Source organism: Lutjanus erythropterus, chromosome 18, assembly GCF_056507025.1.
Source record: "Lutjanus erythropterus isolate fLutEry1 chromosome 18, fLutEry1.hap2, whole genome shotgun sequence".
Taxonomy (NCBI): Eukaryota; Metazoa; Chordata; class Actinopteri; order Lutjaniformes; family Lutjanidae; genus Lutjanus; species Lutjanus erythropterus.
In genome coordinates, this window is record NC_139334.1 from 15,979,330 (window position 1) to 15,997,662 (window position 18,333).

General features: G+C 41.5%; 1 protein-coding gene across 1 annotated transcript in view; it reads left to right on the plus strand.

The window, feature by feature from the left end:
* The window catches only part of pacrg (PARK2 co-regulated), a 172,299-nt gene that overhangs the window by 24,318 nt on the left and 129,648 nt on the right, over positions 1–18,333 (plus strand). The window contains exon 2 of the mRNA XM_084742973.1: positions 2,473–2,607. Coding sequence (XP_084599099.1) covers positions 2,473–2,607 — 135 coding nt within the window. The remainder of the gene's footprint in view (positions 1–2,472; positions 2,608–18,333) is intronic.

Below are 18,333 nucleotides of genomic sequence, written 5' to 3' on the forward strand. Positions count from 1 at the left end.
ACCTCTCCTTTTCAGAAGTGCACTGTCTACAGGGTTTTATGGAACAATAAATGAACAATTTTCTGCCACAATACATGATTAAACACACCATTGCAACTAAAATTATACTCAAAATAAAAGACAGGATTTAAAAGACTGAAGAAAGCATACATGTATAATTTGTTGTGATGGATTTCTTTTATTATTACAGTAGGCGATTCTGAAAAATGCCTTTTCTTGAGTTTTACATGCATTGTTAGTCACAGACATTTTGTTAGGTAGTCTTTCTCCTGCAGGTATACAAACCTGTGCCTATTAATTCAGCATAATATTATTCAGCATTCCCTGGCATGGTAAACAAATGCTCCAAACAGATTCATTTGAAATGACTGCGCTGCAATCCCACGGTGCATTAGGGCTGTTTGAATGCAGCTAGTGCTCCGAGACACTCGAGTCCCTCATAGTAGTTTCTCCTCTCTTCTTGCTTCTCTTGAGCCTAGCTACGCTGGCACCAGCTACACCCTGTCACATGTGTAACTGAAACTTTGTTCCGTGTTACATCATTCCTTGGTGGCAGTTTTAGCTAGATTTGTGGTTTTAGGCTTTTTTGTATCTATTTTTGTTTTTTGAATTATGCAACAAACAGGCAACACTAGTAAATGATGTAACATAAAAAACTAAACTACTGTTGAGTAGCATCATATTAATAGACTAAAGCCCCTTAAAATCTCTCAAGTTGCACAGTAATGTTAGGCGGTCCTGCCAAAGATAACACATCCCAGCCTCACTCAGCTCTGCCTGTGGGCTGGTGTGGCAAAATTCTGTTTCTCAGTGGGTGGTAATCTGAGGATTAATGACAGCAACACATCTGCCAGTCATGTGGTAGCACGACACAGATGGCACGGGATGCACACAAGGGACACAGACAGGGAAAAGATTTGCTCCAACATTCTGTCATTCGTCCACTACAACATGCTGTTGCAAAGCTCTAATGTTTTCAATCAAATAAATCCAAATTCCTCAAGTACATGAGTGGCTCCACTAGAACAATCTCATCACTGAGTCTTCAGTGAGAAACTTGTGCAAGCATTTTTGGGTAATTGGTCTTTTCCAGGTTCTAAAATATAGTATGTGTAAACTCAGCTTTTAACAATCCAGGTCCAGTATGTAAGATTTAATGCAGATTTACTGGCAGAATATAGGGTTGGGAAATATAGCTTATACATACTAACTCAATATTATATAGGCTATTCAGCTATATATTAGTGGGTGAGAAAAAAACCATGGAACATGGAATATAATATTCAGAATGTTTTCATCAGTGCCTCATGCCAGTTTTTGCTTAGATGCTTAGATCATGGCTGCTTTAACTAATTTTGTGTTGTACACGTCAGATTTATTATTTCATAAAGGACATTTTTTCAAATTGTCATTTTTCTTCATTTTTTAATACTGTGATAAATATCATATCATGGACTTTTTATCCTGGTATTATCATACCATGAATGTTTGTTATTGTTGCATCCCTAGGAAATAATATAATTTTGTTTTTGTTGTGTTGTGTTCCTGTTAAACCACAAGAAAATCCCTGACAATTTATTATTGTCTCAAGTTTTAATTACCGTAATAACTATGTTTCATTACTGTGCTTTGAAAAACTCACAGTAAATACTGTCCAGCATCAACTTAAAGCAGCAACAGTCTCCCAGACACAGGCACAAGTATGGGTTTGTTTTGCATCATTGAAAACATTGCAAAGGACATGATGCCATTTTAAATCATTGAGGGGTTTTTAATATAGAATTTGGTGAAATTATTTCAGTGAGTGTAGCAGTACTTTTTGGCCATTTTCAGTACAATGCTGTGATATTACTGATAACTGTGATCATTTTTGTTACTAAAATCATGGTATAATTGCCACTAAATCCTACACACTGGTCCTTTAAATAGAAACACCATTTCTTTGTCCTTTGGAAGACAGTATGAAAATGACATTTTTTTCTAATCTCAAAATCTTCCCTCTGTCTTCTTTCTACTTCAGTGTATTGCATTTACTTACATCGGTTGTGTGACTGCCGCCACCATTGGCCCCCCCACAACAATAGCGGCAGACACTGTGGCTGATGTGATAGGAGTCCCATTGGCTTTCAGTGGCACAGTAATAGCACACATCCAATATGGAGGCAGAGAAAAGATGATCCTAACAATGCCTCTGGCAGTGCCTCTGGCTACAGGGCCATCGCACACACAGGCGTGCACACACAAGCGCACACTATCTGTGTTTTTCCTTCCTTAGAGGAGCTGAGAAGCAGGCACATGTGTCTCCCTGAATTACTTTAAGGAAAGGCAGTGGGAGAGATTCTATTCTTGTTGGAGAAAACACAGTCAATTCAGATTTCATAAAACAACACTCTCACTTGCTGTGTAAGTCTCATTCTGTTTATTTCTCTATTCTGCTCCTTACTCTTCATTTTCTCATTTGTGCCCGACCAGGTGGAGGGACCCCCACCTGCAGGGGCTTTTCAGGAGCGCCCTTCCAAGCCGACCACCTTTCGCAAGTTCTATGAGCGCGGAGAGTTCCCGATGGCGCTGGAACATGGCCCCATACGGAACCGCATTTCATGGAAGGTAGGAGTGCTGCCCTGTGGTAACTAATGCTTATGGTTTTCACATGCTGTTGATAAAGGGGCTAGGGTGCTAAATTTGCCTTCAGGGGGTGTTGCATGTCAGAATGAGGATGGGTGGTGGGTACGCTCAACCATTAAATAACCTTTAGGAGCAAATGCAAAGCTATTGGGGCCTAATTAAAAAGCTTGCACAGAAAAACATCAATCAGGCCATGATGAAAATATCTCTCAGAGAACACCCAAGATTTTTTTATTTACAGTTACACACAGCTCTGAGATATAGTCGTCCTTCTTCTGGTTGAATCCACCCTGGCTGTCAAACAGTTGTTGCGGTTGAATTTGAAGACTTGATAGGTGGAATGCAAACACCATTTATCGTCATCATTATCAACCTGGCTGAGGGTGATGATGACAGTTACTCACATATTCACAGGTCCAATGTGGGCTGTTATCCTGTAGGAGGCAGTGTAGATTAGCTCACTTGAAAGCTCCACCTGTCTCACAGCACCAATCACAGAATCCATCAATCACAAAGTCTATAAGAACTCAGGGCAGTTGCAGCAAAACACAGGGAGTGATTGTATATGTATTTGTGTTTGTACTGTACGTGTGTGTGTGTTTCGACACACAAGCCTCCACAGAGCCATTAGGCTCCTGACTGGCACAGTGTGTGTGGGATGGAGGCATTCTTCTAATCACCATGTTGCTTTATTTCTGCTTCCCACTATGCTGCCAGCTATTCCATAACTTCCCAACTGCCGTGCAGCAACCACTCTTAATGACATTTATTCATAGTAAGCAATGATAAATGAATCAAACAAATTATACCCTCTTCCTTCCTTTTTTGCTACTTCAAAGAGAGACGGAAGGGTGGGTGGGTGAGTGAGCTTTCTCGCTAGTTAGCTGTCTGTCTTCAGGTGAAAACACTGTAAAAGCTCTCTCTGTATGAATTATTTATGTAAAATGTTCAAATGAATCTTAGCGTTTGCAAAAAATAATGGATTTCTTTTGTGCTCTGCCCCTGAAAAAGCACTCAGCAAATGGGATGCGGTGTATGAAATTGTTGCTGTCATATCCAATGCAGCAGTTATGCTTATTGATTTCCCCCCAATACTTATGCACATGCTAGTCATTTTTTAAAATCCTCCGCAAAAGAGGAGGTCAGCGCTCAAGCATGTGAGATTCTTTTGGCTTGCACTTTGACTGTGAACAGGCATCTATGGAGATACATTTTTCCTGTATCATTAGTGTTTCTTTCTAACACACAATATGTAGGTTTTGTCGCTGGAGGTCTCTCTCACATTACAGCATGAAAAAACAATAACAAAAGATGGATTTTAATGGCATCTGACGTAGCATGGCATCATGGGAGTTGTTTTCTTCATTATTAAACAGCCACTATTACAGACGAAAATCTATCTGACTTGACATAGACAGGAATTATGTTCATGGACAAGGTAATGTATTTAAGGTTACTACAAAGAACTTTAATATTGTTTATTTTGAAGGCCACTGTAGACAAAAGCAGTAGCTTTTCCACCATAATAACCACAAAACATGATGTCAGAAATAAAATGATCCTGATAAACATCTACGTCTGCTTGTATTTAACTTGATAATGTACTACTAACTGCAAACTTGCTTGGGAAAATGTAAACACAGGCTTGTTTAGTACGATTTCAAGGAGAATCCAACTTGATGGCAGGCATTAAGAATGACTGTACAGAAAAAGCATATCTTCTCGCTGATAGTCTCAATAATTTTTGCAGGTCATAACTGTTTTGTAACCAGTGAAAAACTCCTTGTAATAGCTTTAAGTTCAGTTCACCTTATTCTTAGTTACATTTGCTGACTTCCTTTCTCATTATGTGATGTATTCAATGTATCCTTTTTTTTTCCTGAAGTTAAGGCACCTAGCAGCTAGCAGGAAATGCATCATTACTATGAATATATTATGTATTTCTCTGGATTTGACCCAATGTTGGAAACATTTGGGATACTGTAAGTACACAGCTCCTGAAGATATAGCATATGTTTAGTGTTTTTTACACATTTTAATGCAAAAACATGCAGTTACATATTATAGCTTTAAATCAGTCTTTATCATCCTTCTGTTCAAAGCAGTCCAGGTGGAGACAGTCGGCACTTGCAGCGTGCATCTGTTGTGTGGGTTTATATCTGGGAATAGTGTAGCAGAGAGTGTAACCCTGATCGGAGTAAGTGGAGAGGGGCTGCTGCGTGTTTGCACTGAGCTGCCCTCAGGGCACAGGTTCAAGACGGCAGCTCAGGATCAATCCCAGTCTGAGAGCTCAGCCCCCTAGCAAATAAAAAGTCTGGGCAAAGTAAGAAAGAGAGAGAGTCTTTCGGAAAGAAAAATAAATGGTGTGTTGATTTAGTTTGTGGGCTGAGTACTCAAACATAGTGTGTGTGCATGTGTGTGTACTGTATTTGTGTATCAGTTTGATTGTCTGCATTGATGACTATGTGTATTCAGGTCAAGAGTTCAGCTTCCCTCCCACAAAGAGGCTGTCTGTACATGTTTGCCTCTGCACAGCAGCAAACAGCCAGTATGACCATGAAATATCCAAACAGGCCTGATTGAATGTCAGAACTGTGCACCTGCACCCGTAGTGTGAGAGTACTGAACGCACCTCGAGTTCACTTAAACCACTGGAAGTTACACTTTAAGGCTTGGGGAATTGACTGCTATGACTATTGCAGTATACAACTATTTAATTTACAGTATCAGTACTGTGTATGCACTCATTCCCCAGTACAAAGGCAAATTCTACCCCCCCCCCCCCCAAAAAAAAATAAAAAATAAAAAAATACTTTTAAAAACCTTCGATCAAATTGAACCTAGTTTTTCCTGATAGTGGGAATTATCAGTGTGACCCATCCGAGGCCCTGATTGATTGATGTCTTATTTTTTTATCACCTGCTCTCTGGGAACCTGTGATTGGTTCGGTTGGTTATAGAGGCAGTTTTTATGGATATGAGTACAGGTGTGCCTTGAGATTTTGGCTTGCCCTTTGGTGTGCTTTGGGCACAAAAAGTTTGATAACCACTGCTAAGGCGTGCAGCAGCAAGCTTTGATAGGCTGCATCAGCTCATAAAATACTAAGTAAACACTTACAATTCATTAACACATCAAGTAGAAGTGGAGTTTTGGAAACCTCTTTGTTGCTACCTGTGAAATGTAAGACCCACATTCAACTTGTGCTTTAGTTTAAGTTAGGCCCACTAACACCTAAAAAATAAATAATCCATAAGAGCCACTCAATAAATAAAGGTCCCCACCATTTGATGCTTGGCAGGCAGTGTAGAATAAGCTATTAACTTGTACATAATTGCAGAGTGAGAGGTTGATTCTCAGTGGGACCAGCAGATACTAGTAATTCATTTACAGCTTTTACAATTGCAAACTTACAATTATCTACTCTTCACACAGTTGTTTGTACTGGCATGCAGCTCAGCAAAACAGATCATGTCCAAAATGCGCTAATGCAAGAAAAACACCTGATAAACTTCTCAGAGTCTTTGGACCCTAACACTGACATTGTCTCCCAGCAGTAACACTGAAGTCCAAGATTCCATTCTTAAAAACCAAGATTCCATTAAAACAAAAATAAGGTGACTTCCTTATTGCAGGGATTGGCTACTTTACAGTGCATGTCAAACTAATCAGAAATGCTGCAATATGCTTCTAATCGCTTTATTATGATTTGCCATTTTTGCACAGAATTCAAAGTGTACAAAATGAATTAAATTTCCATTGTCAGTCACGTTCCCTGCCCACCTTATGTCCTCCTTTGCAAAAATGCCTGATGCCTGACCGCATCACTGGCAACCTTCTTCAGATATGTCCAGACATCCAGCATTCATTGTGTCCTACAGGGACAGATAATCATGTGGCTGGTTGTCATAAACTTTCCAGTTGAATGGGGGAAAGATTTTCTCAATGGGGATACGGAATGGAGAGTAAGGTGGAAGGAAAAGTTGACATCATGCTGGGATGGGCTATAAACCACTCTGTGTAAGAGAGTGGTGATATCCACATTATCCCATTCAATTACAAATCAGTCTGGATTCTGCCTCACTGGACACCTTTCCTTATCTAGAACAGGTCTTAAATGTAAATTTAACTCTTTTGACAATCGTATGTAAACATGCAAAATGGAGTGTTGAGACATTTGGTTTTGGTTCATTAAATTTGAACATGTGACCATTGAATGCATTTTGTATAAAAGCAATGAAAAGTGATCCACAGTTTAGTCCAAACTGACTTTTGTTGCGTTGACTATGTGAAGAGCTGAAAAAGTGAATGCAGAATACTGCATTATGAGTTGGCAATTACAAAGAACTGTAACAAGGAGTAACAGAAATCAATTTCAATATCAAAAATATTGCAGAATTTGCTTTTGATAAAGTATGTGATTAATTGTGTAATCATAAAACATCAATTTCTAATTATCCGCAATTATTTGTTCAGCCCTAATCATATTTTATGGTTTCAAAGCATCCTGCGTTTGGACACCTTAGTGTACATGAAGGAGTCTCCTTATATCAGTTTTAATTTGGATGGTCGAGAGCTGGGACTAGTGTTATTGGATGAATATTTCCCAGTCCCCTATAGGACTCCCTTTCTTAATAAAACAAATGTAAAGCGAGCCTTACCTGTTATTGCAGAGTATGACATGCTCTGCAGCTTAAAAGAACACGGTCCGCTTTATGCTGTGTTCCAGTATGATCCTGCCTAAGCAGTGTTCTGCCCTGCAAACATACAGTATTCATTGGAAATAGAAGTTACTGTGAGGTCTAAATGACAACGAATTATAAGCCTGGGGACTTGCAACTTTGTGTGTGCGTGCTTGCGTGCTGCTGGTGTATGTGTGGTGTTCTAGTGAGCCTATATGTACAGGGGAAATGCAAGTGAACTAAATGTCAAGGGCAAGTTGAAAAAGGGAAGGTTGTATCTGAAAGGTAATTTGGCTCTCCAGAGGTAAAAGCCTCAGCTGTAATGGCGCGCTCAGGTAAAAGCTTTACACGTATGGGGAACATGTGCAGCAGATAGATAAGAGAGAGACAAGCGAGTTCCTATCCCTCTCTATGTGTGTTTGTGCTCCCGCGTGTTTGTGTGCCTGTGTGCGTGTGAGTGCGCGTATGTTTGTGCGTGTATTTGGCCCCTGCCATAACGCAGAAGCCAAAGGCCTGGAACAGCACTGTAATCTACTGCGATCCCCAGTGCCAAAAAGAGAAAGAGATAGAGGGGGAGAGGAGGAGACAGAAAGAGGGAAAGAGAAAGAGATGGAAAGAAAGAGAGGGACAGAAAGAGAGGGAGAGACAGCTCCACAGGGACTCAGCAATCAGGAGACATGGCAGCCGCTTGGCTCTCAGTTATAATGGATGAGTCGAGGTCTTCCTGTGTTCCCTGTGGGGCTTGGTTTGACTCTCCCATCTCTACCCTCTGCTGTGCTCGGCAGGCTCGCAGCCAAACATCATGCTACACAGATGCATGCACACACACTCACCTCACATGTACTATTTGCCTCCTAAACAGCCTTGTTTATTGCATTTCATTGATCGCCTATCTGCTTTATCTTGTCCCCTGATCTCCTGTTCAGCTCTGTCTCCTGTACGCTCCAGGTTGTTGTTTTGTCCTCTTTATAAATCCTGCCTGTCTGTCTGTCTCTGCAGGCTTCCACCCTTCCATGTTAGACACCCCTCGCCCCTCCCCTCCTGGCTCTGTCTATTCCCCAATGTCCTTTTATGGGGTCTGTCTGGGGGCAGAAGGAAAAGCCATTTTATAAAAATATCAATGCAAACCTGATTTCTGCACACCCTCCGCCACCACACCCGCCTCAGTCGGCAGAGGGGGCACACAGACGAGGGGGGGACAATCAATTAATCTGATCAAGCGCTTTAGGAAATGGAGAGCGTAAGCGCTCCTAGGGGACGGATATCCATCTCCTTGGGATGATTGAATTACGCTACAGAGTGAGAGTTGGAGAGGAGGGAGGGCTGGAGAAATGAGGTGGTTAGGGTGACCGAGGATGAGGGAGCATGTGCTTGAGAAACGCAGAGGGAGTGTGTGCTTGATATGAGAGAGAATGAAAGATAGAGAGACAGAGAATGAAATAGAGCAAGAGTGAAAGAGTGTGGTGAAAGAGATGAGGTCATTGCCGAAACAGCAATGGAGAGGAGCCTTATTTCTCTACCTTCCCTCCTCTTCCCCCATCTAACCATTTACATTTTTATATGTCATACCTTATGGTTGATAACCCCTTCTTTTGACAGCTATATTACATGGCATAGGTACATCATTTTGCTTTGGAGTCAATTCACAGCTGAGTGCTGCTCTTGACAAATTTGTCATTTATTTAACAGTAAATTGTCATACAGTATGTATGTGGACCAGCAGGATGGAGGACTATTATGGCCATGGCCTATGGTACAATAATGGCTGCATGTCTCATATCAAAACTGAATGTGTTATATTATCGTGGACTGAAGTGTATGATTGACGTGGTTGTTTTGAAATTGAGCTAATATTATCTCCTGAAGTTTTATGCAGAAACTAGACTGTTTAAAAGTATCCTATGCAGGATTTATCAGTTGCTGTTTGTAAACCCCATTTAAAGTTGGCCCCTAATCCCTGGAATGATCAGAGAAATAAAATGTTATTTTCTGATTGTTTTACAGAGCTTATTGAGTATGTGTTGCTCAGCCCCACCCTCAATAATATGCACTACATACCCAAAATTTTTGAGTGACAATTGATCAACATATTTTGTAAATAAACAGCAGTGTGTATCTTTTCTGACGCAATGTTCAGCTTGCACCTCCTAGTTTGAGGTACGTAACCATGGTAACCTGAACCAACAATGAAATAATTCAAAAAATATTGTACCCCTAGCAAAGTGAAACATTTCTTACATTTAAATTGAAGTGTTATTGACATTACACCATTACATTTCGTTGCTGCCCACCATTGTTATATTGTAGTTGCTTTTGTCACTATTACATTGTGTAATATTTACACTGATGTAGGGTCTAGTGCACACTGCAATATTTCCCCTGAAATAGTATGCACCTTGCTTACTATTGGTTTAATATTAAAGTTTCAGATATACAAAAAAATATCTCTATTGTTTTAGACTCCTAAATAACATAGTTAGTATGGAATTTCAGACGCAGCAGCAGACCTGTAGCTCCTTATACATCCATCACACAGAGAGAATGCAGAGGAGAGCAATGGAGACAGCGGTGTATCCTGGCTGTGGCTTCACAGCCGCTGAGCTGTTATTGGTTGTGGGCTACACACCACTGTCCAAAGGTTGACGCCCAGAAACGTACGAAACACAGCAAAATAAGAAAATATAGGCAGAGTGCAGGGTCTCTGCAGTTACAGACAATGCCACATATTCTATTGGGTCATAAGTGATGAGGCCCTGTGTCCATGTAGTGGCAGATGGGTGCTGGCAGGGCGTTGGGTAGTGCTGGGGTGAAGAGTATGTGTGGTAAGAGGAAAAAAAGTGCCGTGCATGGGGCTGACCTTATTATTGACATTAGCTTGGTAGCTAACTCAATGCTACTTTATTAACAGAGGGTTGACTACATAGCTGACTACACAGCTAACAACAAGCTTACAACATGTAGAGTGATAAAATCACAATCAAAAGCGACAGTCAGCGCCTGGTTGATATGCTCCTCTAAATGGGCTTTTTCTGTCATAGTTATGACTTGTTATGTCTGTTTTGGACATATAGACAGACATGGCCAGAAATGAAGACTTGACAATAATGACACCAGCACCTCTCTGAAAACTTAAGAGATTTTCAACTTGAAGCGTTTGGAGAGGCCACACAGAAAAGAAAGAGTGTCCTGAAAAAAGACTTTGTGCGCAGTGCTTTTTCCCTAGGCGGCTGCATTCTGCCACATACGCTCCCTCCTCATTGGGAACAATTGAAAAAAGCAAAATGTTGGCACTCAGAAAAACAAACAAAAAACAATGCAACATGAACAGTCCTGAGAGAATTTATTTCTGTATCAATCTATACATTGTATTTAGGAAAGTCCTGTGTAGTATTGCTTTAAAGTAACTGGTCTAAAAACAAATACTGTAGCCAGCCAAAAGTACAGCAGCGTAGCACAACAGCTGTTTCATAGAAATGCCTCAGTAAGTAAGCTCCTCCATTGTTTTTTAAGTTGCACAATATGGTGCAACATATTGCTTAGCAATGCACTGCTCCTTTGGAATGCCACACTTCTACAGAAAATGACCTTCTCCTCTGTGTCTGCTGAATGTATACCATACCTTCTCCTCGACTCTATGTGAATGATTTCTTATCTGCTGTGAGCACTAGAGCTTTGTCGGGGAACCTTTGAATAGACAGAATAAAATGGGGTTAACCATGCGTTTTCTCCAGCTCCCTGGCTGAAAGCTGGATACTCTGGGGGGATAGTTCTGTGTCATAAGGAAAAAGATGAAACACAATAAGAGGAGAGAATATGAACAAGCCCCCCTGGGCTTTCTCTGAGAGGAGAGAGAAGAGAGAAGGAGGGAGTTTAGATTAGAGAAGTGGAAAAAGCACCAGGCATTCTTGCTGAAAAAAAGAGAGATGAGAAGAGAAAGAGGAGGAGTGGAGGAAGGAGGTGGAAAGAAAAGGCTTCCAACAAACAACACTGGCTAACCATCAAGGCCTGCATGGGCTGCCTCCCTGGAGGGAGAGAATTGTCGAATGACTGCTGGGAAGGAGTCCGATGAGCTGCGCCGCTGCCATGCTGCTGTTGAGACTGCAGGAATGGTGGGACTGTTGGAACGGAGGCATCCAGCAGAGAGAGCTTGTCTGCGGATCTTGAACTGCTACGCCGCCTGCCGCCCTCAGCCATTATTCATAGCAGACGAACGCCACATGAAGCTGATGATGGTTGTTTAGCCTGTGGGCCTTCCACTCTTGCTGTGGTATGTGACAATTGCAAAAAATGGATTTTGGGAGAAAACGGAGGATCACTGGAGAAACTTTTATTTCTGAAAAGGTCTTACAATGTGAGTCAGTATAAAACTGTTTACATCTTTGGTCCTGTCTATGGGTATGGAACAAAGTGACCCAGCACCTATATGGGTCTCAGGGCAGGTTCACAAAAGCCTTGGTTAGTCTGGTTGAACTGAATCCTGGGCTATTTACCCCCTTGGTGGGCTTCATTTGGATTGGTGTAAATGCTGGGCTTGAACTCTGGTGTGAATCAAACAATTGCTTTCTGGTCTGCCTCAAAGGGGTGGTCTTTGACCGCTGTCAAGTGTACTCGTAAGGTGGTGGTTAAAAAAATGTCTTCTCTTCCTGTTTTGGTAACTGGTAAACTAGTAGCGTAGTTGTTATTACAATGTGGACTGGCAGGAGTCCAACCTGGACTCACAACAAAGTGAGAAATGCCTGCCTTATCAAATAATTCAATACCAGCTGTCCTACAAGATGTAAATATGTGTGATCCTCTCAAGTTTGCTTATATGTTTGTGCTGAAGATCAACACCAACTATGGATGTTCCTGGTGTCTAACTTCCCAGTTGATTAAGCAGAAATTTAATTAGACAAGTCAACTAGTCAAAAAGTAAGAAAACACATATTGTTGTTTTAAGAGCCATTTGAAGCTGTTAATCACATTCTTCAATAACCAAGTTGCTGAAGATTGCATATTATCCTACAAAACATGACAACAACTAAATGCATTATCTTTTCAGACTGAGCGGGATCACAGCGTCTTTGGCTAATGTTTGCAGTGCTAGCAGCAGCAGGTTAACATCCACATGGCTGTGCTGAATGTGTTTACATGTTGCCCCATTCAAGTGGTTATTTGCCAGTTTATTCTCATACAGCCTACATATAGCATTATTTTAATTTTGTAGATCCAACTACTGGCAAAACCTGCTGTTTACGAGCTGTCATCTGTCCCACTTTGCTGACAACAATATTCAGGCCATACGGGGATTTGCACAGGGAGAGGGCGGCTAGTTTCTGACAGAGCTGCAGCCCCAACTAGTGGTGGGGGGGGGGCTGCGTAACATCTTAGAGCCAAAAGTTAACTGACGTTTAAAAAAAAAAATTGTTTAACTGGTTAGTATTTCTGGTACCTACTACCCTGGGTGGTGACATTCAATTGTAATGTCAACTAATCACACACATTCCTAATAATGTGAACAAGCTCTAACAATTTCCATGATGAGCAATATCCAGGTAGAAATTGGGCTATTTATTGTCTTTTTACCTGCCAACTGTATGCACAATAATCAGATGACATTTCTACCACATGACTTGTGTTAACAGTTTTCCAAGATCATCTCTTCTCAAACCAGCACACCACAATTTAAAAAGACACTTTTTTTGACATGGGTGCAGACACAGAAAACAAGTTTCTTATCCTGTGTTGTGATCTTTAGAACAGCATGCAGTCTCTCTCCCCATCTGTCCCACTGTTACATCCTTTCCTTGTCCCCGACCTCACATCATCCCTCTGGACACATCCTGTTGATCTCAGCTCCACTACTGCCCGCCGCAGCCTCTCACACCTCCAACCCCAGCTGCAACATCTCACAGCTGGCTCCCCTGTGCAGATGGTGACTGAAACAAATGCACACATGCTCTCATAGGGAAACACAGGACTGTGTGACTCCTTGTAGGCAGATGGGAAAAGCCGTGGATAGCTTGGGGTAAAGAAGGTAGAGCGAAGTGATAGATGACATCATAGTGAAGTGCGGGAAGGAGATTGTGGAAGGGGCAGGGTGGCTACCAAATTAGACAGAGACAGAGGACAAGACAGAGAGGGACATGGCTCGTCTGCCAAGGCTGCAAATCATGTCCCCGAATGCAGCACCCGTGCTGTCACCCCTCCCACCCACAAAATAAGCCAGAGATCTATTGATTGGCACTCGTATTTGCTAGCGGGCTCCAGCTCAAAATGGAGCCTTTAATTAACTTAATGGACCGGCTGCAGCTGTGTGTGAGCCAGTGAGAGAGGAATAGAAATGGATAGATAGAGGGAGAGAGGCAGTGAGAGCCAGCATAAAGAATAAGTGGGGTTAACTGCAGACCCCCACGACTATCAGTCAGTATGGACAGGACAGACTCAAGGAGGGAGGAGGAGGTGAGATGAAGTGGGCTGGTGTCCTCTATGTTCCTTAACATCTCCTGTCTCCTGTGTCCTGTGCCCAGCTTACCTCTCCACTGTCTTTAACTTTTATCAAGGAGACATGTATGACACAGGTCTGCTGCATGTTCAACCAGCATTTCTCTACTCAGATCAAACATTGTGTGTTGGTATGAATTATATATCTAGAGAATGATAATGACAGCCTGGACTAATTTGGTAGCAGTTCCTAAATGGTTAGTTCTGAAATCTTGTTTAGCTCCTAGACAAACGGTGCTGCTATCTGAATTTATGTAACGTTAATCTGCTCTAATTTTTTGAGCATATCCCATGGAATGGCAACTGTGGATCAAAAGGTACCACTTCCATGTCCGCTGTCCATGTTGACTGCATTAATGATAGGAAACAAACATGTCACAGATGTCAGTGTCAATTTTGACCAAATAAAATAGGTTGGTAGTGAACCAAAGTGTGCAAAACTTTGCCGAAATAGAGCCAAGGCAGCCAAGTTTTTTTTTTCTTTTTTGTCCGAAAAAATGACATGTCGCTTCGCCTGCTTGCTGATGCACAGAGCAGGTTAGGACACCCTCATCAGGAAAAACTTAAATGTGAATATTTTCTGGTTTCTTTACTCCTTTGTGACAGTATACTGAACATGATTGGGTTGTGGACAAAACAAGACTCTTGAGAATGTAATCTTGGGCTTTTGGAAATGGTGATCAACATTTTACCATTTTCTGACATTTTATGGACTGAACAACTAATTAATGAATGGAGAAAATAATCAACAGATTTACAGCTGTACACTTCACTGAAGTCCAGTTGGTTTGGGTATACTCAGTAGCCCAAAGCATAGCGCAAATTGCTAACTGCTAGGTAGCCCAAGTTTGAAAATGGTGTGAGCTGTCCAGGACCAGACAGAACTAGTTTTCTATTGCTCGTGGTTGTCAGCTGTAAGGGGATGACCATTGCCCTTAACCCCATTTACCAGTTATTCCAGTTGAAAGACTGTTGAATCTTTTCATGCCAGGTTTATACTTTGCATCAAATTATGGAAAGAGATACCCCCAGGTATCTCTGGGAGCCCATCGTACCCCTTCATGTCATACTCTCAGCCAGCTGTCACCCCCAAAATGCTTGGTCCCTGCCAGCCAGACCCCTGTGTCTGCACACTGCTGTCCGCTCTCCTCCACCCAGCTCTCTCTCCCCTCCCCTATGCACCATTCTCATTCCTGTCCACTCATCCATTCTGTCAAAGGTTAATTGGTTTGGAAATGATTCGATTCATTCTGGACGTTAATGCTGTTATCATGCTTTTGTTCGGAAAAAAAAGAGAAAGAAAAACTACCCCCCACATGCACTTAAGCCTAATTTAAAATAAAGGGGAAAAAGAAAAAAAATCCAATTTAATCTTTTTTTTTTTTTTTCTTACAGCCCAGGCCTGTCCCCACAAGTCTTTTCCTTTAAATTATGGCAGAATTTCATTACCTTGAAAGCTTTTCTGCCCCCTCCCTCTGCTCCCCTCCCTGTCTCCAATACTTTGAATGGATCAGGACTAATGTCTTTCTTGTAACCTCAAGGTCGGAATATTTGGATCCGTGGAAGCGCTCAAGGGTCCCTGTGATTAATGCACTGTACAAAGTACCTTGGAAAAATGCGGTGGCTGATGGCTGCACAGAGTGATCAGTTGTGCACCCACACACACACACACACACACACACACACACACACACACACACACACACACACACACACACACACACACACACAGATACAGAGACACACAACTACAGCTACTGGAGGTAGTTGTAGATAGAGGTGCCCCTGTCAGTGCCCTTGATGTGGATCATGGGAGGCATTCATATTCAAATAGGGTTACCTAGAGGCCCTGTCTCTATTCCCCCCAACAGTGCCATACAGTATTTCCCTCCCCAAGGAGCTTTATGCTTTTCTCTCTTCAGTATGTTATATCTTTACTTACACCAGCTTTGTTGGACACAACCAGGTTATCACTTCCCTCAGAGCCGCTTATAGGATGACGGATTTTCTAGGGCTGCCCCCAAATAAAGATTCTCCAAGCTGAGTGCTAGTTGTTAATTCAAGCCATTAGTTGAATAGTCATTTCACGTTAATGATATTAATTTAATTATTTAAAAATAGATTTTGGAAGCATGAAGCGAGCTGCCTGTTAAATGCTAACAGCAAAAGTGATAATGACTGTGAATGTGTTGGACTGGTCATAATGGAACTGAACATTTCGTTAATTAATTTCAACACCAACACAGAAATAAATAACTTGCAACTTCACAAGAACAATAATCAAAGATTTATCAACACATGGGTGATGTACTGTATACTTACAAGTTAATTTGCTAGGCTTCAAAGTTGTTCCTTAACTGCTTCATGCTTCCTGTGCCTTTATCATCCCTGGAGTTCATGTCGGAGCCACTGTAACGTTAAATCACCTTGGTACTGTATTCCCAGTTGTCATATTGGCCACAGTTGGTTTCGGAGGCTGTGTTCCAGTCTAACAGGACAGCTAACAGAGCTAACTAGCTACTGGAAGCTACAGCACAGTTAGCAGCACTGTGCCAGTAACTACAGTGTTATTAAGAAAAAATATCTGTGTTGAGCAGCAAGATGCAGCTCCTGAATAGAGGTGTTGGTGGCGATTCCACCAGCAGTGCAGCATGTTTGAGAAGCAGCTCGTGCCACGTCTATTTCTGATGGAAGCCATGTCAATCTGTGCAGCGCAGATCGAGGAGGCAGGAAGTCAGACACGGAAACGGCACAGAAAATTCTGTCAGTATTCAAAATAAAACATCCCATGCAGAGTCACGCTCATATAAACAGACAAAAAAGAAATGATTTAAGTACTTAACCGTACAAAAATCAAAAGAGGACCAAATCAGCAATTTCAAGTAAAGCATGTAAACATAAACAGGCAGGCAAAAGGCACTGCCTCTGAAATGCTGCTGGGCTGCCATGCCCAGTGGAATCAACGGCTAAGACTTGTAACAGTTTAGTCAACTATTAGGGGTCAGCCCTTGGATTTTCATCGGATCACATCTTCCTTGGTGGAGTTGTCATTAGTATGAAAAAATCTAATCGCACCGCAGTGCAACTATTTCAGTTTTCACTGACTTATTAGTATGCCATGTCAGAGAATTAATTAGATTACCTCTAAATGTCAAAGAGAGATGGTTTTCCCCACTCTGGTATCTACAATAAAACAGCTGCTGCCTGATTACTACTGTGGTCTTGATGTTTTTTGCTGACACAGCTGTGATGTCTGATAAAAATGTGATTTTCTCTGTTTCCGTGACCACCTTGCAGAGGTCCTCGTAGTGGCTGATGTGCATTCCGTCCACGCCCTATTGATCAGAGACACAGAGGCCTCTGTATTGAAGTTGTTTGCAGAGCTGCAGATGCTATCTGCACTTTTGTTAATTATTTACATTCAGTTCCACAAATCTGATCAATAGTTAATTGAGCCAGCGGGAGCTGTCTGAGAGAAAAACAAAAACTTTAAGGGACAGAATGTTCAGTGCTGCCAGTTTTATTTCCCCTTGTACTCTTAAGTGTAATAATATTATATTGGGTTTACTGGTGTAAAGACAAAGGGGGAAAGGCAGGAAGATACATGGAATGGCTTCATGCTCCGTGCTCTAGTCTTCACCCTCTCACAGCAGCAATAATTCTAAATGGCAACATTTTAAGGGAGTAGAACTCATGGCTATTCTCCTGATTGAAGTGCCATTTAAAGTGGCAGGTGGCTGACTAGAATACACTTCTAGTGTTTGTCTCTGGTGGGCTGTTAGGAGAGAGAGGTCTCTGAAGTCCAGGGGCTGTATTTATCAAAGCGTGCATAGAATCTAGGTGTATGAGCTGCCCATACGCACAAGGTAGTTAATGAAGCCTGCATGTAGACACCTGTTAGAGGTGATCAATAATAAATCCCGACCTATTCTACATCTGCTCGTGCTTTGACATGCTAAACTACAAATACATTTTTAATCTTTTCTGTGCCATTTGCATAGTTTCCCGCCTTTTGGAAATGTGTTCTCTGAAGGCAGAGATAGCAGTAACCTCAGTAAATATTTTTCAATGTCCAAGTTGACCTGCTTGTCAAAAATACTTAAAGAGCTTGTCAGTAATTAATCAGTTCTTTCAGTCCACATCTGTCTGATTATGGAGTCAGTACTGTTACCTTGGTTTAAAAATATGAATACACCAATAACTGGTTCAACAGCTACAGATGAGATATTCATGAGTGTTTGAGAGAAGCGACAGCTAAATTCCTGCAACCAGACACTTGTCGGGGTGTTAAAATATATCAGTATGCAGATGATAGCATTTTACACTGCCTTGCTGATTCTTTCCAGTTAACATTGAGAAGTTACAGCTCTGCAAGATTCTCCCATGTTCATTAACTCGGTACTTAAGTAACAATCCATAAAAGTAAATCCTAAATTCATGTTGTTTGTGCAATTTAGAGATAAAGATTACAGAAATCTGCATATCTCTGATGTGACCAGTTTTAACTTTGCCAAGATTGCAAAAAAGAAATACATTGCTTTGGTAT